General features: G+C 38.5%; 1 protein-coding gene across 12 annotated transcripts in view; it reads right to left on the reverse strand.

Annotated features, from left to right (window-relative positions):
- dlg2 (discs, large homolog 2 (Drosophila)) overlaps positions 1 to 23,363 on the reverse strand; it is a 184,484-nt gene that overhangs the window by 143,523 nt on the left and 17,598 nt on the right. For 10 of the 12 annotated variants that reach the window (XM_042430966.1, XM_042430965.1, XM_042430970.1 and 7 more), the window contains exons 4-5: positions 10,226 to 10,377; positions 95 to 163 (exon numbers count right to left, since the gene is read on the reverse strand). In XM_042430966.1, the coding sequence (XP_042286900.1) occupies positions 95 to 163; positions 10,226 to 10,377 (221 nt within the window). Of the gene's footprint in view, positions 1 to 94; positions 164 to 10,225; positions 10,378 to 23,363 lie in introns of those variants that run through there. The other 2 variants (XM_042430968.1, XM_042430975.1) reach the window with 2 other exon arrangements.

A 23,363-nucleotide genomic window follows, 5' to 3' on the forward strand; every position in this document is an offset into this window, starting at 1 on the left:
AAATTAGGAGAAATATCCCAAAAACCTAATACAACTGTGCACACACCACCACCACACACACACACAGAGTGTAGAGCTTCCAGAGAGAACTCACCTCAGAGGTCTTGGCACTGCTCTCTCCCTGTTCCATCCCACTGGGCTCTGAGCTGCTCTGCTCCCTCTGCTGGGAACAACAGACAGGTGCACAAGTTACTCAACACAACCACACTAAAAATGTAACACAAGGACCTCAAGGTACCTGCAAATACAACCAGCTTATAGTTTGAATGCCAGACCATCCAGCTAAAGTTGGCGTACTGTATGAGAGGTTTAACACTTCAAAAAGACACTATTCTCTGACATATCAAAGGCTCTGATTGTACGTTGGTCAAATAAATCTAATGTTACTTTTGGAATTTTAAATGTTGATAGTTAACCAGCAAATAAAAATGTATGTAACATTTATTTTAAATGCAGTAACAGGACGCAATTGTAAGGGTTATGCAAGACCTGGCAATAACACATAGAGTCATCATTGGCTGGTCAGTCTGTCTGTTGCTTTGGTAAGTCTTTAATTAGAAGCTCGGTATCGTAAGCCTACATGTGCCGGTGGCAACAAAAATAAATCCCTGGCACACTAAGACATATTACAAACCCTTAGTACACGCAGGCTTGCTTTATCCCTCCTTCCATTTACAGCAAGCCCTTCTGACTTAAAATACTATTTTATGTTGATTTAATCCATTCAAGAAATATAGAATTTATAATATTAAGATAAAAACTAGGCCCTAGTGCATGCCTGGAGTGAAATAATGACATGATGTGCATCAATCTTGTTCATATTGTATACTGTGTGTGTTGTAGCCATTAATGTGTTCTAACATGTCTACTGCTGTTTAAGTGCTGATAAACCTAAAACACTGCCATGATCTGCTGACAAGATAAAAAAGCCAAACTAAACTGGTAGAATATCTAATATACACCTTAACATTACATAAAACTACATTTTTAGATAAAAAGCACTACACAAATCCAGAAAATAACTCCTTCACATTTATTCACCCATTCAGTTTTACACACTCATTTACTGCCTCTCTTATATAGTGATTGTGGAGTGATAGTGAACCCCTAAGCCACGGGGCACCCCCTCTAGTTCATTAATGGCTAGCCTATCTGCCCCCACGTGGCCATTAGAAGGCATAATAGTGTCCACAAACATGTTCACCTCAGATCATGCTGTTGCTTCCTCAGCGCACAGCGCCTCACGTGTATGATACTACTGAAAAAGTTGGGCGAATTTCCTATTATAAATAAGATTTTAGAGGAGAAAAGAGGAATAATGCCATGCAAAGATATACATTTTTACAGTTCATGAAATACTGTAGTGTTTTAAATTAAATGTACTGCTGATTCACAAGTACGACTGTGCTTAAAATCATCATAATCTGCAGATTTCACAGAATGAGATAGCACATAATTTCAGATTATTTGTTGTCTTTTTTTTTTTTATATAAGGTACTAATCATCTAATCTAATTATCTTTAAACTTATCTTATTAAATAACCTCACCTCATCACCTGCTGTTTTATACAACAGTAACACTACTTACTATAAAATACTGTGTTACAAGCACCTGTGGAGCACATGCTGTTTGTTACTGTAACATAGAATATATTTAGGAACTGATGTTAACTTACAATTATATTATCTATGATCTTATTATGTGTTACAGTATATTACTGTACATGCTTATGCAATGACTGTCAATCGTAGCGGAAAGGGTAAAATAATTATTGCACTGGTTAAAGGTACAGTGTGTAGAATTTAGTGGTATCTAGCAGAACGGACTTGGCAGAAATGGAATATGATATTCCATATTTCAAGTAGTGTCTAATAGAATTGAATAGAATCTAGAAATGTGTTAGAAGTGTTTTCGTTATCTTAGAATGAGCCCTTTATATCTACACAGGGGGTGGGTCCTCTTCCACAGAAGAAAAAACTTTAATTTGTAAAATACTAAGCATCTTATCAATACTTAGTCGGACGACAGACACTACATTTATAAACTGAAAGTGTCTACTCCGTGACGGCAGCAGCAGCAGGGTTACAGCATAGTGTAGCGGAGTGAGATGTCTGTCCTTCCTCCTGCTCTCTGCTGTAAACACACGTAGCTGTTAGCAAGCAGCTGCTGTCATGTCTCTGCGAGTCTCGGTCCTTGTTTCAGCAGAAACCCTCCCGCTCTCTGTCTGCTCAGCCTGCTCGCAATGTGTCATTATCTGGATGGCAGGTGGGTTGCTGTGTTTTTTGTTCTAAGCATAGGTCATCCTCTGGCTTGTCCCCACATCTATGTGCACCACAGATAGGCTGTATATGGAGAAGGACCCACTGGCAGCAGCCTGAAGCCCGCCGGCACTTACTTATAAGTAAGGGGAAGATCTAAAGAGCTAATGTTAAAGATCAAAGTAAGCGCTCTACAATTATTGAGCATCATCGACGAATATCTCATCTTGTAAAATGTCCAGTGTAACCAGTAACACCGGTGTTGTCATGAGTTTATTAATCGGAGGGAAAATTTTCTCACCGTGGCATCCCTACTCACTGCTAGATGCCACTAAATCTTACATACTGGTCCTTTAACAAAAGCTATCAAACTTCATGTCTCTGCAAAGTCCTGACAATATTCATGTAATTTTTCTTTACTGAACGCAGCTAATTTGATTACTTCAGTGCTTTTGTTTTCACCTTTCATGTATAACAAGACTAGGTCACAACCTAGTATGTGGCTGAACCGCATATGAAACACTAGAAAACTTTGAAACGATGGATACAGGAAGTGGCGACACATTGCGACCAAGCCCCCAGGAAGTGTGCCTGGCTTTGACTGAAGACAATTTGACATAGGGCCTTTTCAATACCATGTATGGTTAGTTTGGACTTGTATATGTGCTAGTTCAAATTTCGACTCAGGAGTACAAACTTCTGAGGACAGAGTATGATCATTCTGCAATGGGAACAGCAGCAGCTCAGCTTCAGCACAACTACCTGAATGTACTGTGACAAAATAATCTCAACTAAAAGCTCCACTAACACTTTTTTCTCACAAAAAAATAACCTTACTGACAGAGAGATGCAGTAAATTATGTGGTTCAGTCTGTAATGTAGCTATAATAAAATTCCAAACTGTTAGCTTAATAAAATAAAACAAAATTTAATATAAACTGATTTGTTTATTGTAATACATTTATATTAATTGAAATGTGATATCTGTACATAGAGAGCCCCAGAGGCAGCGCTGTTGTTCTGTCCAGTAATAACATGAAGCTTCACTTTACATTCAGACAAACTATTGCGGCAGCTAGATTTCATCTGTGAGACCAACAATTATCTTCCAAAAGGAATTATATCATATATAAAAATGCTACAATGAGATATTAGAGCCAACAGTGAATCACTAAAGAGCTTCAGATCAGTTCATCGGATCATGTTCTTCCTGGGATGATGACGGACGCTGACCGGCCGATCATCTCAGGAGTACAGCGGATGAATAGTGCCACTTTAAGGATTGATAGGAGAAAGAGAAGGAGCAGTCTACCCTTCTGTCGCCGCCAGACTGTGTGAAGTTTTGAATGAGATTGATTGGAACTGCAGACGAGAGACTGGCAGCAACGTTAAGGTGAGTGCGTGGAAGGAACGTTTACTGGTGGTGACGTGACAGTCGCGTATATCATAATTTGCTGTATAAAAATACGTCTTCTAAGTACGTTCGAATATGTCAGTTTGAAACCATGTGATACACATGTCATCTCCATGTACATCGCCTGAATGAAGGTGATGAAGGATTTTAGTCATTGGATGTCTGGATCTTAAGTTACCAAAGAAACAAGCTGAGCAAACTTTAGCAGCAGCTCAGCTAACAGCTCCTCCCAGACATCCTCTTTCTGCCAAACAGTGTTGGAGAAACACTGATTTTTTAAGTGAAACTGCTTTATTTAGTGTTTTCACTGGTTTTAATCCCTGTGTGCCTTTGTTTTGGAGAGGAGGAGACCTCTGCGGATAATTCAGCTTCTGGTAAAGACCTGCTGAGCATCTGTATCTTAAGTTGTCAGGGAAACAAGCTGAGCAAACGTTTACAGCAGCTCGGCTCGCAACCCCTACCAAACGTCCTGTGTCCACCAGACGACGTTGGAGAAACACTGAATTTTTATGTGAAACTGCTTTATTCAGTGTTTTTACCTGTTTTAAATCACCAGATCTGATTGTTTTGGGAGGGGGAGACAGATAATTCGGCTCCTGGTAAAAACATCCTGAACGATGACCACTGAAGTAATCCTACCCCAGAGAAGCTGGTTGTTTAACAATGAAGACAAAAACTCCCATGATCCCACGCTACTTCACAATGTCATCACACTCCATCTTTTGTTATTGTTTTGACTGAGAGACCCCTAGAAATTACATATTGTGCATTTAACTATTTCATTTGTGCCTTTCATTTGTTTCATTTGTGAAAGGCAAACAATAAAGAAAGAAAGAAAGACAGAAAGAAAGAAAGAAAGAACTCCACTCGGCCCCCTGCTTGTATATCACGGCTCCCGTAGCATCTCTTCTTCTTCTTTGTTCCCGTAGCAGCTCGACTTCCTCTCCTCACCTCTTGCTGTCAGTCTCTCGTGTGTGTAGAAAAATGGATTAGGAGAGATTAGTTGTTGAGGTTGACAAACATCCGGAGCTATACAGCCCGCAATCGCATCAGACAACTACAACAGGCAACTCACCCACAGTATTTTGTTGTCCCGCACTGTGTGGGGTCTTCCAGACTATGTGGTGCTGTTGTAAGAGGTGAGTTAAGATTAAGGATACTTTTGGTATGTTTTATATATTTTTTCACTTACCTACCACAACTCTCAAATACTTTTAATGCAGTTAATATCAAGTTAATCATTAAAGCTAAGTGTAAATGACCCCAATACAGTGTGTTTTATGTGTATGATGGATCCTCTTTTTTCACGTATATGTCACACGATAGTCTCCTTCGATAGGTAATCGTGGCACTATCCACTCGCTAGCAGCCCGACTCCTGGGCTGCTAGCTGCTGAAATGAGAGATACAGTATGTCCCGGATTGCACCATCTGGAGTTAACAAGCACAACAAGTCCCCCTCCTTTCTTCTTACAGCTCGTGGTGGTGTCTCTATCCACACAAACCGTGTGGAATCCGGGGATAGTCACATTTAAGTCAGGTATCCGTTTGCGTAGCCACATCTCTTTGTACTACTACTCTTTGTACTCCCTCTGAATTGGTGTGAAACGCATTCTGGGATATATAGCTTCAGCCACCTTTGGCCAGTCAATGATGTAACTTCATCACTCAGTTAGTCAGTGACGGACAGACATTCAAGTTTGTAGGGCTGGCTTTGCTGTTGTGGTCCAGTGAAAAATCAACCAAAAACCCTTCAAACTGCCAACACGTCCCTGTGAATTAATTTTGATGGGGGCATCTGCCATCTCATTATTTGACAGGACATTTGCCTAATCTTCAGAGGACTGATTGTGGTAAGACAACAGGGGATATAACAGCAGTGTACTGATGACCTCATGGCGGGGTCTTCAGTCTCTGAGGACTCTTCTAATCCCCTTCACTTATCCCTATCCTGGTACTACTGGATGACCTCAGCAAAGTGGTTTAGCAGCTCCTGCTGTTACAGAAGGGTTATTTGGAAAGCTTTTAAGACCTTGTACACATTATATGTTAGGAAATACATATTCATGTCCCTTATAATCAATTCTTTACTGTTACTGCAGAAAGGGGCAGGTATGACGCACAAGGTTTGACTGCGTAGACAAATAGGATTACAAGTGGATTACCAAACTGGTTGGTTCAATTCCAAGTCAAACATGCTATTAGCAACACGCCTGGTGTGCACAGACCCACAGGTCTATACTCACACTGACCGAGGGTTTCCTTCATCCAACAAGCAAAAACAAACACTGTATCATACAAGGAATTACATCTTATTACAACTGCAGACCTCACAAGGTACCGACCTACATTTCAACTGACATGTTTTTATGTCATGATTTTTCTCTTTCACCTACTGTTGCAGTGATTGGTGTGTTAGAATAATCAGACACAGCCTTCACCCTAACCAGAGTCTGTAACAAAATTTAGTTTAGTATGATGAAAAGGCACATGCCAAACAGATAGAGAGAAACATATTCGACATGCTGTAAATTTGATGGTTGTCATATTGAGGACGCTTCTACACCTTTCATCTTTTTGCTGATGGATATTTTGAAGGGTCGACCCCTTGAGGAGATCACACAGGCACAGAAAAATTACTGCAATAGAGTGGGAAAAATATGAGGTGGCTGACAGCCATCAGTCAACCATATCTATTTGTTCTTGTATTTTATTTTGGCTATTTTAGTGCTTTCTCATTTTGTAGGGACTGACACCAAAGCATGACTTGCTGATAATGGCTCAGAAAGATGAAGAATATTTCTAAAATGGTGATCTGTTGACTTTTACTTCAGAAACTACAAACAATAAGTAACAGCAACACTAACCGACTATCATCCTTGATGCCAATAGCTTACTGTAGTGTATGATATAGAGGTGCAACGGATCACAAAACTCACGGTTCGGATCATATCATGATCGGATCATTGTTCGGATCAGCCGAAAAAAAAGAGGGAGACAAATAAAACTTTGTTTTCCATATATTCTGTAAAACACTTACAGCATGGAACTTTTGCCCGTGGTCTTAAATGAAAACAACATTCAAGATGTCCAATGTTTAAATAAAATCTTAAATATATAAAATATTCAAGGCTCAATTGTTAAATGAAATTGCAATATGAAGCATGATACCTTCTTCCTTTAAACATGGTAGTGAATGGAACAATAGCCTCTGTCCACATCATCAAAACTTGATGATAACTTACAAACATGAACACACGTCTTGTCCTGTAGTTTAGTTTAGCAGTTTAGCTACAAAACAAACATTCACATGGGAAAAGTGCACCGCTAGCATCAGTTAGCAGCTAGATAGTTAATTAGCTGCTCAGCTGCAGCACATTAAACAGCATGTAAACATACCTGCAGATGTCACTACGGACCTGTTAAATGCTGGTTTGGTCCCTGTTAGCGATGTGCTGTCTGTCCATGACTTGTATTTATAGCAGTTTGTTTACTTTGTCTTAAATGAGACATTACATTTTGTAATTAATCCGCGGTTCACTTGCAATCCATACAGATCATGGATCAACTACGATCCATTGCACCCCTAGTATGATACTAACAATTTTATTTTAACTTCAAGACCAAAATAAAGACCAATTCATCATCATATTGTAAGAGGCATAAAGAACTACATTATAGACAGAGCAAAGTTTTTCTTGGTAATTCTTGGTCATTTTTTCTTGGTAAAGTAGCCAAAGCTACTGTACATTTTGATTCAACTTCATGCTTTTTTAGTCCTTCATGGCCCTTAACCATTCAGCACCCTCTATTCATTCCCCTTAATTAGAATGTCACAGTGTGAGCATGTTCGCATACATCAAGTCTCTCCCTCTCTCACTCACACAAACACACACACACACACACAAACACACACACATGCTGTCTCTCTCAATTTAGCCACTTCAACAAAAAGCACCTTTGTTCTTTCCAACTGTAAATACATTGAGCTGATACATGACAGGACCTGCACAGTTAGTCACAGTCCTCCCTCCTGGTCTACCCTGCATTACAACTGCAAATATGATGAAAGCCATGTGAATTTGGGATCTCTCATGTTTATATTTAGTTGATGAAGGCTTTTGGGGTGTAATGTTTAAAAGAGTCAAATGAACACTGAGAATGTCCTATGCCAACCATGATCTGTGTAGATAATGACATCATATGAGCCAACCCACCCTCCTTTGTTTGATCTAACCCACTGTGCTCTGTGTATGTCAGGTGTCACAAACCCCTCACTGGGCTCCCTTAACATACACCAGAGCCATTCCCTAACACACAGCAAATGAGTGAACTGCAAAAGGGCACAAACAAATAAACAACATGGACTGTAAATGTCAGCGAGTGATAAGAGCAAAGCCAGTTTTGGTAAAAGAACACCTGTTTTATTTCTATTTTTGTAATACTTTGCAGGTCAACTTCACCTCTAAACTGCTGCTCTTGGACTGAATTTTACCTCAGGATTTTGTTTATCCTGAAGATAAAGCTAATCTTCTGGCCACAACAGATCCACACTACTCCTCTCCCCATAGATATATTACACTATATATAGTAAACCATTAAAGAAAAGCTCTATTCACCTGTCAAACATATCTTAACTGCTTTATTATTTTTAATGTAGGCCCATTTTAAGGCAAAGCGTAAACTGCTGTGAAAAAATATAATTATTCAGACTTGGTATGAGCAGATAATCAATATCAATCAATATCGATTAGATCGAGATCTGAGGGGAAAAGAAACAAGATAGCAGGTGCACTTATTTCTCTTATTAGAAATGGCTTATAATGCCTAGAAATCTCCTATTGGCAATATGGCCACAATATTGTGTGAGGGTGAGTATCATACGGAAACACTTTCTTGATAACACCCTATTTATCAAATCCTTGTTCATGACTTCAGTTTGGCTTTCTTAGAACTCTTGTACCATGATTCAACAAACCTCAGTGGGTTTTTCATCAACCTGGAAGAGATGAGGCTGGTTTGTTTACAGGCTTTGGCCCTATAGGGAGCCAATTATTGCTTCTCAACTAAAACTGCACCCTTTGAAACAAATGTTTCCAAGCACAACTAGTAGACTTTTGAAGTTCTTCACTGTACTAGCTGACACAGGATTGAGCAATACTTACTTGGGTTTAAATGTTATGTTAGATTAAGTAACCGTGGTGTTTGAGATTTCCTAATGAAATGGTAAAATCACTCTATGTATGCATAAACATATTATTTATGTATTAATAATATATAATGTACAATTTAATAGTATTAATGATATACAGTAAAACAGACATCAATAAAGTATTATCACATCAAACCAAAGGTAATTTAAGACAATTCAAATACCAGTTAGCACACAGGTCAATTAAACAATAAGAATGGCACAGACAGAGGTATTGTGACTTTTAGTCTCTAATATGGGCTAAGCTCAAAAAACACTGGCTCCTACATTTCCCATAATGCAACTCAATGATGTCTTCTATAGAATTGCAAAGTGGAAGGAGCTATTTCAGGTGCCACTGGTTCCAAAAGTATAAATCCCAATCCCAAAAGGTACAAGACTGTGCATATATGAACTTCACGGTAGAAGAAAATTTGGTCACGTGCGCCACCAGCTGAAGATTACACTGTTAAGAAAACAGATTTTATAATCTGAAGATTAAATCTGTTAAAATATGTGAACTTTTGAGTAAATTCAGCAACTATGGCACCGCTTTTTGTTTACAACTGCAACAACAAAGCTTTTGAAATCACTACTGCTCTGATTTGTGCCTTATTGTAGTAGTATTTTAGCATGATTTCTTAGATATGAAGTTGAAATAATTGAAACTGGTAGTCAGAACATAAACCTGAAGGACTGCAATATTATGCAGGAGAGTTCTATCTTCCTATGTTAAGTGATATTGACTTCTTTAAATAATATGAATAAAAGAAATATTTGAATACAGAACACTTCCGGAAGCAGCAGCCCCTACTTCACATCTCTATTTGACCCTCCTTGCCTCCTAAATACCTACTTCTTTTAAAGCCCACACCTTCAGTTTGTAACCTCAACTTCCTGTTGAAAAGTTTCAAGCCCAATCCACCCTCATGACGTTATACAACTATTTTCACAGGCTGTAGTTTTGGTTGTGTAAATTGAATTTCATGTGCAACATCAGTGGAGTGCCTCTTTAAAGTAATGAAGAGCTACAATAGTTTCAGAATTAGTTTGACTTATTAATATGCTAATGCACATCTTCATGTATCTTCCTGACTGATGGTACTTTACTTCTGTCACTTCATTAGAAAGTGTAACACTTGTTAATACATGTCATAAACTAAATGTAAACTGTAAACCAGGACATCTCCATGCAGTGATGTGGTGATCTATTTAAAGACTTTGACCCTCAACCTGTCTGCTGTCTGTATGAAATGTCTCCACCTGCTTTACGTCTGCACTTTTTGAATGGCTTCAGCAGACAGCCTAGTCATATAGAGAGTCCAGTTTTTGCTGGGCTGATAGACTGTGTCAGAGACTCACCTCCTCCACTGGACAGGCAGAGTGTGCAAGCTCAGAGTTTGGTACAGAAACACTCTTCTCCCACTTGTCTGCCATGTGGTTGACCTCCTCCAGCTTTTGCTCGCAGCTCTTTTGTGTGTTAAGCAGTGTCACTTCATAGAACTCCTGGATATCTGTGGAAATATAGATATTACATGACTCAGGTTAACTTCTCCACAGACTGAAGAGTTTGAGTGAAACAACTGATGTGGATACCAGTTTAACCTAACTCTGTGCTGCAGCAATTACAATGTCCTTTAGAAACAGTGAAACTGATTCTCACTGTTCAGTACCACTATCACTGCCCAAGGTTAAATTCTTTATTTGCATTCATCAGTTCACATACCATAAAAAAAATGTGCATATTCAAGTCTGCTTATCACAATAAAGCAAACTTGAAAATGTGGTTGAGGTTCTTACATACACATAATACAAATACACTGCTATTTTAAACAAAAAACATCAGGGTTATTTTTAGAAGTTATGTTACACCTGGTGTTACAACTGGTGATGCTGTTACGCAATTGTTTTTTTAACCAGGACTAAGAAAAATGAACACATCAAACCTGTTCTTAAATCCTTGCATTGGCTTCCAGTAAATGCTAGAATTGATTTTACAGTCTCTTACTCGTCTACAAGGCACTGAATGGCCCTGCTCCAAGTTATATTAAGGAACTGCTTGTGCCTTATGAACCAACAAGAAGCCTCAGATCATCAGCCAGTGGTCTCCTTGTTGTCTCCCGTGTGCGCTCTAAGGCAGGAGAAGCTGTCCATACAGATGGAATGCCCTTCCAAGTGATATTAGAGATGCCCCAACACTTGGCTCCTTTAAAAGTAGACTTCAAACATTTCTGTGTACTCTTGTGTTGAAATAGGTTGAACAACTGTTCACTCCTATTTCATTTTTAGCTGAATAATTTATATACACTGTCTGCTCCGGTTTTAACTCAATTATTATGCATTATTATGCATATCCATTTATGCAAGCATATGTTTACTTGCTTTTAAATGGTGAAATGTATGCTTTTTTAAATGTCTTTATAATTGTATTACTCTTGCCTTTGTGATGCACATTGTGTTGCTTTCTGTATGAACTGTGCTATATAAATAAATTTGACTTGACTTGACTTGACATACTTCCAGTAGAGTGTGTGGAAGTTCATCAGAGCTCAGTGGGCTATTCTTGATTAATAGGATCTCCCACCACTCATGCAAATACCAATACTGTCCATGGCACTGTCCAGCTCCTGTGATTGTTGAGGTAAAAGTAGAAAAGGTTCAACCGAACAGTATTCCAGTTACAGTCAGATGACAGTAAAAAAACACATTCAGGAGTTGAGAAGAGAAATACAAAGCAATTAAATCCAGTTATCTAGAATCACCTAGGTTTAATTTAGGCTATTTAAAAGAGAAACAATATGATATTTTAAATGGTTTCTAACTTTTTTGAAGAATGGAACATATTTCTCAAAATCTTTGATAATGAATATGATATTATTCATCGTGACAGTGACAGATATGCGATATTATTCAGTCACATGAAGAAGAACAGATTAATTGTTACGTGATAACCATATAAGAAGGTTCTGACACTGCCATAAGTTAGTGTTTGGATATTAATAATGATATAGAAACTGAACTTTCTTTATTGTCAGTCTTAAAACCAGCCAATACGCGCACTACCGCCTACAACTGGACTGGTGTTGTGCAATACTGTGGTGAATTGTGGGATACACTTGGCTCTGAATATCTCTTGGAAGTGGTATTAGGAGAAGTGTGCATCAAGTGTGAGTTAAGTGTCTGTGTGTTGGTATATTTTGGATGTGGGACACACTTGCCTACTACCTGGCAGCGCATGAACGTGCACTTAAATGTTTAAGACTGCAAGTGTGGGTGTTGGGACGCACCCACTATTTTTGCTGTGAGGCAGCAGTGATGTTTTCAAGACTTGGGTTAATAGTTACTTTTAAAGGGTAAGCATTTTTGACTAGACATCTAACCAGTCATGTCCATCCAGCTGTAATAAAGGTCTCAAAAGCATACACTAACAATATTTTCTCCATCACTGTCCAGCTTATCCAATCCTTGTCATGGTGATGATGACCCTTGAGGACAAACATGCATCAAATTTTAAGAAGAGAAATATTACACAAATAGTTGACTGATACTAGGAGATCTTCTGTCAGTGTCTCTCTTATATTTTGTTTAACAATGTCTTATTTTTGGCAAGCTTTTTGGATCTAGTGTGCAGAAACAATGCCACACAAATAGAAAGACAGGAAACACTGACAGTCCCACACCAATAAAAGTTCTTGTGCTGCATTTAATTAGAAACCCTCCACTCATGCATTCCATGACATCATATGATGTCACACTGTTTGGGGAAATCTTGAAATTGACAAAGAAATTGGCAGGCCAATGGTTATATTAACAATCATTCAGTGAGCACTAACTAGATCAACTAATTGCTCATGTAGCATAGCAACAATAAGCCTGCTGGCTCACAGTGATTCAAAATAGTGAAGAAAAATATCCATGACATGTTGAAGGAATTTCTAGTAAATAACAAGTTGGGATTGTTGTGCTCCAATTATTAGTCACACCCCAAGTACATTTTCTGTTTTCTTATTTCTTGAAGTGAAAACAAACTTCAAACTTAATATTGCACTGACACACCTTCTTATTACATACTATAACAAAAGACTGAATTACCTCTGCCTCAGCAGGTGGAGGGAACTGGGTCGAAATTTGAAAAAGCTGGTTAAAATTGACATTTTTAGTTACTGTATCAAAAATGAATGAATTGAATATTGCATTATAATTTTATAACATAAGATGTATAATGGGACCTGTGTTGACTATATACTGTATGATGTAAATATGAAGTTATTTCAGGTGCTGAGGCAGACATTAATGCATTACCAGTATGCTGACACAGAACAAATGGATAACCAGTGAATAAAAGAATAAAATAAAGTAAGGTATTGAACACAGTGATTAGTCATTCAAAAGAGTCATAACATAATTTATTCTCATAACTATGCAAAAATCTGAAAATGTATTCTATACAGAGTTTCATAATGATGTTCATATTATGTATTATTCATACTGTAGTCACACATATGCATCTGCGCACACACCAAAACAGATACTTAGACACTACCATGACTGAAGCTTCACAGCACATCATCATGACTGGGTAAGAAGCATGCTCAATGCATCTTCTCCAAATGTTTGTAACATCAGTACAAAACTGGTTAAACAGACTGAAAATGACTATCTTTAAATAAGCAAAGACTAGTGACTGTGTTGGTGCAAACATTTCCATATATTCTGTTTGACTGAATGTCAGTCTGAGACATCAGCCTCATTGCATTAGAATCTTCTGGAGCGATGGACCCAACATCTGTTGATGCATCATTACAACATCTACCACAAAGCATCTGCATTGTTCGACTCAAGTGAGCTTTTTGTTTGGCATTCAATACAAGTGCTATTGTTTTTGAAATGCAGACACATTTTTTGAAAGGCTAGCCATGTTTTACCAAAGAACCAGACTCATAACAAGTGATCTGCCACGCCAGTCCAATGCCTTGGCTCTGCACATAAAAGACACATTTACATTTAAATGGATCTCAATAAAAACAAGCTATTAACATTCACCACCAGACACAGGGTCATGTTTCTGTCCCCATCGTACACCAATGATCCCATACGTTTCTGTTTTTAGAAACAGTGAGTAAACTTTGGTGCAAGATTTATTGATGTCGTTTTTTATAAAAACAAACACCAAAAACCAGTCACAATTCTATCTTTTTGTAATTCAAATTAAAACAGGCTATTTGGGGATGCAAATGAATGCAGCAAAATGTATGCAAATCCCCAAAAGCTCTTGAATGGCTGGTGTATAACAGGGTGAGTATATGTGTAAGACTCTACATGATACAAAACAAGTTGTTGTCGGTTGTCACTCATTTGATTATTAAGACAGGATGAAGTTATGCAGTAGAATTATACATAAACTTTGTGTACAGCACATGATGTTAATGCTTTGCAATTAAGCTTGTCCCTATTTCAGTTCCTCTGAAATAAACCACTCCACACCCCCACCTCCTCACTGCATTACACTCCAAAGCCACCATAACTAACAATAGCTATCCATAAACAGAGTTCTATGGAAAAAAAGTTTCAGTTTCTCTAACATAATGTCAGATAGTTGTCATGCATAACTCACAGTGCAGTAAAACCTCCCTGCTCTCTCCGGTCATGTTGCAGCGCTGATATCCTGTGAAACAGTGTGCTGTGAGAGGACCAGATGCCCAGTGGCAAGCTAACAGCGAGCCTAATCCTCAGACATAGAGGCCGCCTGTTCCCTTCAATGCAGACAATGACCTTACACCCCACATAGCTGATTTCTAATTCAGCTCTCCCTTGGGTAATGTGCTTAAAACCGCCAGCAGTCCTTTCCAACTCTCCCCTTAATGAGCAAAACCCCAATTCAAAACAGATGAAGTGCTTCAACAACTCATCAACAACCACATATCCAATTCTGCACCCTCTGCAATTTAATATCTACATAGCCTTTCTCTTACACCGGAGAAGTGTTTTCATCATGTTGTACATGTTTAGTGTCAGGCATTAAGAGCGATATAAAGATAGTAACTAGCAGCACTGGAATGGCCCATTCTGGTCTCCTTGTCATTCACTCTTTGTGCCGCTGAGCTGCTTTAAAGATGGCAGCTGGTACTGTATTTAAGACACATGCTTGCGTGTGAAAGCTATCACGAGCCCAGCAGAGAAGAACTTTAACTGTAAATCTAGTGCAACATGTGCTGTATGCTGTATTCACATTGTAGCGAACATGAGAAGGCCATCAACAGGACTGCAACTAACAATTATTTTCATTATCTATTTCATCTGTGGATTTTTTTAAATTCTCTGATTAATTGTTTTGTCTATAAAACGTAAACAAAATAGTGAACACCCACAATCCCCTGTGATTTCCTCAAAAATCCCAAAATATTAAATTCACAATTAATAAAAACAAAGCGAATCAGCAAATTTCTCCCACTAATCAATTAATCAATTAATTGTTTTACCACTATTCATCAACATCAACAGGAATTGGAATATTCTAGCCCAACCACAATGGGACATTGTTTTTCCCAAGACTCTGAGACAACCATTAGGAAAAATGAAAAAAAACAACATTATTTTATCTCCAATATATATGTATATATTTTTTATCCTGGCTAGTTTCAGTGGTGATTGAGATACAAATAAGGAAATTCAACTTTTGTAGATAAGGTCTGCAGATGTAATACTGTAAGTGACAGTTGATGCCTGTGCACATAAGATTGCTGTCCTCTTACTGAGACTATCTTCCACCACAAAGACAGCATTATAACTGAGCTACAACAAACACTCAGCATCCAGTTTTGCCAATAGCCATGAAGTGAAGTCAATAGTTAACACTGCTCACATTCTAATTTCTCTATGTGCAATGTTGGGCTTTGTCAGGTACACACTGGCATGTAAGTATATTCCTCCAAACTTTTGGTTCAAATGTTCACAGATGCTACAGACATGTTTTTTGTCCAGCAGGTAAAATTCAAACACAAGTCAAAATGCAACCAATCACTGGATCCCACTGATGGATGTATAGACAGGAAATCCAACAGTTTATATAACAGGATAAATTGTGCTAAAATTTTTAATCATGTAATTATACTTTAACAGTTATATATTAAACCCTTGGCATTAACTGTTAATCCATAGGCTTTATCAGAAAAAAACAATGACAAAATCCCAATCTGGTGAGTATTTTTTTTTTTTTAGCAGGGCCACATGTATTGTGATGACATGAATTCTGCTCTCAGACATGCACTAGTGCTCAGCTGCAGAACAGAGTTATTACTATTTGTGCATCTGACAGCTGTACCAGGATTAAATTCAATGACAGGTGGAAAATCAGGGTGACATGGAGTTTAAACAAGTGAAAAAGATTTTTTAAGACTAAATCCTATTTAGAAACAACCTAAACATAAAGTAGCACGAAAACAGTCAAACATGTGACACATATATGATTTCCTAAAAATCATGCCAAACAGCTAAAAGCATGTAGCCTGCTTGCTAAGCTATAAAGACATACAAATGTCATACAAAAATGAGAACTGAACTGCAAATTAATTTATCATGAGTCACTGCAGACAGTTTGGCAGAATCTGAGGTAGTGGTATGAGCTGTCGTTGTTAGAGTGGGTTAAGTTTTTGTCAGTGGGAAAATAAAAGGTGATTTTCTCAGTAATTACTTCAGTATTGTTGCATATATTGTTAAAATTGTTGAAAGATTTATTCAAATCTTTTACTTAAAGGTACCATGTGGAGTTTTCTTGTAAACAAACAAAAATAATACTTTAGGAAAAGTACCCAAGAAGTAGCAGCAAAAAGTAAATATGTATCAAAAGTAAAAATAGTCATGTAGAAAGGCATCAAGTAGCTGGTCAAGGTGGTGTTACTATACTACAAACAACTTTTCTAGTACTGCTGCATTCTTAGTTATATACTTTCCACTACTGTCTGTAACACCAGAACATCAAGTCATTTTTTCTTTATTAGTACAGCTATCTTAATCAGTTTCAGGAGTTTAGTGATAAAGCTCAATATACAACACCTCTTCTGAGAACCTTCATCGTGCACCGCATAGCAAATTTCCTGCCATTATCATTTTAAGGTACTTTTATTTTCTCTGGTCACATCCATTCTTTTGGTTTTCAAGTGCAGTGACTGTTTGCATGCTGCTCTCACCACTTTTGGGTTTCCTAGGCAACCCTGCAGTGGATCTGAGAAGATTTGCATCCTCATTGACACATACTGTATGTTCCACATGCGACTTTCCTGGTAGCTCCCTATAATGAGCATGAAATCCCACTTACACAAAGCATTTTTACAGTGAACACACACACACACACACTGTCACAATGCAGATCTGCTTTCTTCATGCTTACATAACGGGTGGGTGGAGTGGGCTGGGGCTTGCAGTGATGGCTCCTGTATAGCTGTGCTTCGTTGGGGAGCGTTTATTCCAGCTGCATCCCTTCCCGTCAGTGAGGCCTCCTCCACAGTGACTAAGGTGCTCATTCTATCATCAATCAATCATTCTATCTCCCAACACACACAGGCTACCAATTATTGGTAATACATAACTGCTCACTCCTCTGGCTCTCACCTCCCTCAACAAAATAACATAGTCAGACTGGCAGTGCTAAAATGGGAAGAATTCATGCAGGAATGCAGTTTTCTAATATTCATGTCTAGCTCATTTTTTTTGGCACCTTTCTGCCTTTATTGGTCAGTCATTGGAGAAAAGTCCAACAGGAAACAAGGGGAGAGAGTTTCGTTTGCCAGACTTGAACCAGGGACGGATATGTGACATGTGCAGTAACCATTCAGCTACCACGGTGAATCAAATCATCATTTACCCAGTAAAAACCCCAAACATCAGCTGATTAGAGCTCCTCAGATGTGAGGTGTTGACTGTTTTCTTCATTTTAAGTCATACAACGAGACATTACATTAACCTACAGTGACTAGTGACAGCAATTTGTGATTGCTTTTGGCATTTTCTAACTACAATGATTAATTAATTAATTTAAAAAATGACAAATTTTAGATAATGAAAATAGAAATGAATTATGCACCCATAGACTCAGACTGTATCAATAATGATTGTTAATGTTTCCTGGCTCAGAGAAGAGTTTACAGTTAGCGGTGACAGACATGGCAGCAAGAGGTAATAGCAAAATAGTCATTTTAAAATCTATTCTTCCCACCTGTACAGGAAATTTCTCCACTGTTTTATACTGCCAGAAAGAAAGTTAGACCATGTCTGTGCACATGCTGTGGTATGTAAGTATGTGAGTATGTGAGTTAAGTATTATGACATTTTATAAAATGTATTATATTCCATATAACATCTATATAACTATAGTACTGCAGTGTACATTTTAAGATGGTTTAGGCAACTCAAAGCAGCAGTTTAAGATATTTGACAAATAACTGTAGAGCGCTCCTGTCTACTGGATGTTGTTGGAGATGTGAGTAATGTGGTGGTTGGGTTCCACCTCCCACTAACCTATGTGTCCTTTATTTCACAAACCATCAAGCGTAGAGTTCATGTCCTCTTTGCTTCACTTGCAGAGCAGCAGCATCACCACTGGAGACAAAAATGTGAATGTTGAAAAGGAAGGAGTTTCTGAATTTAGCAGAGGAACAGTGCAGAGTGGGTGGTTAACTCCACTTAGGTTTACCACCAAACTGAGCGAACAGTGAGAGGAGGATTAAAATGAATGACTGTATTAATTTGAGTTCTGATTCACCCTTTTTTCTTCATTTTATTTTAAAATATAACCCAGCTATGATTTCTGTGAAAGTCAGTTTGGGTGGAGTCACAAACATTTTGGGTGAATATGTCTGAACTTTTTCTAAGTCACATTCAGGTACCTTACTCATGGCATCTCCATGGAAACAAGTGCAGTGGAGTTTTTTTTTAACATGTAAACTTTGAGATAACAGTGTGAGACTCTGGACGCTGACACATCGCAGGAGTGAGACGACACTGAAATCCACTTCTCTCCTGAGAATGCAGAATAACACAGACCTTAAGATTTCAGCTTAAAATGTAATTTCTTGAAATTACGTTTGAAAAAGCAGGGTTTGTATTATATTTGAGAACTAGAGAATAAGGTATTATTCACAGCATCAGATATGCTTTCTTTTTAAATGGAGTGTCTCTTACAGAGTGATGCATTATGGGTTGTTTGTAGCCTTGTATGTAGCACTGAGTTTCTTCAAGCCTGTTTATTGCATGTCTTTCAGAGTGATTCAGCCCTAGAACTGTTAAGGAAGCCCAGTTCCACCTACGGGACTTTCTGGTGGCTCTGGGGGCTTTATCAAGTCGAAAGCATCTCCCAACGTCAACCCCAAAAACACACTGACGCCAAGTCAAGTCAAGTCAAATTATTTATACAGCACATTTCATACGACAGGTGTAAACTCAATGTGCTTCAGACTGAATCATCGGTCAAGCAGCCAAGAATTGCTGGTGTCACAGAAGATGGGGAGCACAGAAATACAGCTGAAACAAGAAACACAGCCTTGCTGCTGAATGCCTCCACCAACCAGTCAAGTTGCAGTTTACAAATGTGTCTGTCCTGACTCATATAATATTCATTTTCAAGACTTTGAAGGAATTTAATAAAAGGTTTTGAGTGTATTTTCCTTGTATGTGTTCATATGCTTGGCCAAGAAAGCTGATTCTGACAGAGGAACAAGTTGTAGCCATGACAGTAGACGATGCTTCAGATACGGAAGTTGCTGTGAAGAAGCTACAAATTCTAAAACATGGATGCTTCACACACATCTTAAACCCGGCAGCACAGAATATCTATACAATCACCACAGTTTCAAGGTGGGAACCAAGATTAGTGTCACCAATTCAGTATCCGACCAAATGTGAAATATGGTCACAATCTCCCCTTCTGTTCCTGAGTTATGGTGTTGAAAAATGGTCAGAAAAGTGTTTTTGCAGAACATTATGATGTCACAGTGAAGTTTACCCTTGACCTTTTGGATATAAAATGTCATCACTTCATCATTTTATCCTATTAGACATTTGTGTGAAACTATCTCATAATTAGCGCATGGATTCTTGAGTTATGGCCAAAAACGTGTTTTGTGAGGTCACAGTAAATTCTAATCAGTTCATCTTTGAGTCTAAGTAGACGTTTGTGCCAGATGTAATGAATTTCTTTCCAGGTGTTCCTGAGATATTACATTCACGAGAATGGGACAGACATGAGGTCACAGTGACCTTTGACCACCAAAATCTAATCAGTCCATCCTTGAGTCCAAGTGGACATTTGTGCCAAATTTGAGGAAAATCCCTCAAGGCATTTGTGAGATATCACGTTAACGAGAATAGGATGGACGGACGGACAGACAACCCAAAAACATAAAGCTGCTGGCCACAACTGTTGCCAGTGCAGAGGCATAAAAATGTGGCTGGTGAAATAACTGGGAGGTTTCTTTCTTGAGATAATGAATGTATTCCATCCATTCCTTCAGCAATTTGTTCAGTTGAAGGCACAAAACAACTTAACATGCTGATCTTCTCATAAATTCTCAGTCATGGTGCTTAGCTTTCTGCCACCCCCACCTGCACACTCATCTCACTGACATTGCTTGGAAACTCTGTCTAGGTTATATGCTACCAATAAAAATGGGAGTGTCCAGGGCGCAGACAGCTGCGTCCTGTGGGGAAATCTGAAGCACCTAATTAGAGAGCCGCCTCATGTCCAGGACATACATACACACTGATTTGCCCAGCACCCCTGACATAGAAAGTGAAATTTGGGAACACAGCAACATTGCTACAGGGCAAGAAACCAGTGGTAACAGCTGTAAACAAGCCAATAGTTTCTCCAGATTATCTGAAACACTTTATTTATAAAGCATGAGCACACAAATAATGTCTGTGATAAAACCAGGGCTTCCACTGCGCATGTGTTTGTCCTGTCTGACGTCTTTTTAATGATACTGCCACATCCCCAGATCTCAACTATTAACTTTATGAGTACAATGTTGTAAATTTCTGATAGGGATGATTGCCAAAACTAAAAAAAAATAAGATCCAAGTTGTAATAAAAAAATACCCTTCAACAGCATGTTAGTCTTCCTGCAATCTGGTACTAGTATCATGCAACACTTCCCAGTGCTCCCCAGACCCAAAAGACACCCAGTGACATCTGCATCTGAAGGCCACTGATCTGAGACTAGCATATTAAATACCAAGACAAAAAAAACAGAATCCACTTAAAGCTGAGTGACATTAATACAAAAAAAAGAGGGAATGTAATAGGAATACGGAGTGGCTGACAATACAGGCAAAACACAAAAGCTGACATGACATTATTTCATGAGAACAACAGATGAAATATAACTGTCACCAACTGTGTTATAAATTACTGGGATCATTGTGCCTTTCTTGAAAATCCTGGTACTGTATGAATACACCATTATTAACACAGTGTGATTAATAAAAATGGAGAATAATGACTTCCAGTACTGAGTCCAAATTTCTAATTAGCATAATTATTAATTTCTTTTGGCCTGTATCACCTCCTTGGAATGTGATGTGGTATTGTTAGAAAACTGTTCACAAAATCTGAATTGTTGGATGATCTGGGACAGAGTGAATCACACATTTTTCCATTCTCTATTTCTCTGTTTAGCATCTGCAGGTTAGGCTAACCCATTGTCTCTAACTTTGGAGCTAACCCCCTTCACCTCCTGTGGATGCAGAGGGAGCTGTGTGATATCTGATAAATTGTCCCAAGCGATGTCACCTGAGTCAGCATTGGTTGGGGCTGAAGACTACAGGTTTGAGATTGAAAAAAGTCTGGGGATGTGGAGTTAGAAAGAAGAGAGGTTTCCAGACATCTATAGCCTGCTCCTCATCTCTGCTGGAGGCTAGCAGCTGCCAGCTACATTAGCGACTACTAAGATGCACCTGAATCTCCAACCCAACTGTCCACAGTCATGCTGCTTGGTGGGTAATGTAGGCACCGGGTTCTGACAAGGAGGAAGAATATATGGAACCTTTTTAAAAAACTGTATTTCTGGTTCTGCTGCATCAACTTTGATCCTTCATGCTGAGTGTTAAATCAGTGGTGTACTCTTTTAGATGTCACTGCAGCAACTGTGTTGCAGATATTTTACTATGTTTCAAAACTCTATGATGTAAGATTAAGTTTGCCATATGCTGTAATATATTGATTACAGATATCATTTTCATCAAAGTGATGATTGACCAAGAACATTTGATACCACTCCACCCTATAGCCTAAACAATAATGGATTTTTGAGGTAAATACTATATTTGAGTTTTAAAAACTTGTGTCACATAAAATACAGAAAGATTTGTGACCAATGCTCTGAGCCGAACATTTCACAGGTGAAAAATAAGCTTGTCAGTACTCTGGTAGACATACAGTGACACTGTTCCAAAAAACATATCTTTGCCATTTCTGTTATGCAATCTATTTTTATTTATTTTCCAACATATGCACCAGTACCAATATCTTCAGCAATCTGCTAATTTATGGGTCTACCCCATATCTAGTCCATGTTTAGTTCTTCACAACCTAATTTCTATCATGCACTGACTTTGATGTTACTTGCATACATCTAGTAATGACAAATGCACTGCAGTTACACACAGATATCCCTGACTGAGAAACAACCCCAAACATCATGGCATAATTTGGTACAAAATTAAATTAGGAGAATACGGTAATTGATTAATTATAACCCACAGCTTCATGTTAATTCCATGCCTACACACCGCCCCAAGCATGATGGGAGTCTGAAAACAGTAACATACAGCTCTTACGCGTGTGCTGCTGCAATTTCCTGTGAGGTCAGCCACAAGGCTGAGGAAAGGCACAGTCCATTGCAGCAGGGTCCGCTAAGTGTGTGGGTGTGTTAATGACCTCACAAGTGTGGGAGGAATAACTTAGCCGACAGTGTGCTATAATAAAGTACTGAGATCTGCATCAGTTCTTGCTATGACGATCATGCAGTGCACCAGATGCACACCAGTCAGTATTATGTAACACATTATTCAGCTACACAGGTAAATCACATTTATGCCTTGCACTATCATGATTAAAACTGCTTCGGAGTTCACTGAGGTTTAATCTGGACACTGCTCAAAGCTAAAACAATTCAAAAACTGTCTTTACGTGGTGGTACTTGTCACTACTCCTGACAAAAGGAAAAAAGACTAAGCAATGAAGCTGGAGGTAAACATCAGTAAACCCAGTCTTTTGGCTCCCTCTACTGGAGCTCTGACACCACCTTACCTTAGGGCTGCACATAAAACTCAGGTGCAGATGTTTTATAGTAGATCAGTGTTTAAATCTGTCTGCAGCCTGAAACTTCACTGAGATATTGAGTTGTGTGGGCACAAGTAGGAATGCTTGACATTTCAACACCTGTCTTCATCATTAGCACGTTACTTGTTTCTGCAGCAATATATGACCTCATACAGTAGTCACCAT

The sequence above is a fragment of the Thunnus maccoyii genome, chromosome 13 (genome assembly GCF_910596095.1).
Source record: "Thunnus maccoyii chromosome 13, fThuMac1.1, whole genome shotgun sequence".
NCBI lineage: Eukaryota > Metazoa > Chordata > Actinopteri > Scombriformes > Scombridae > Thunnus > Thunnus maccoyii.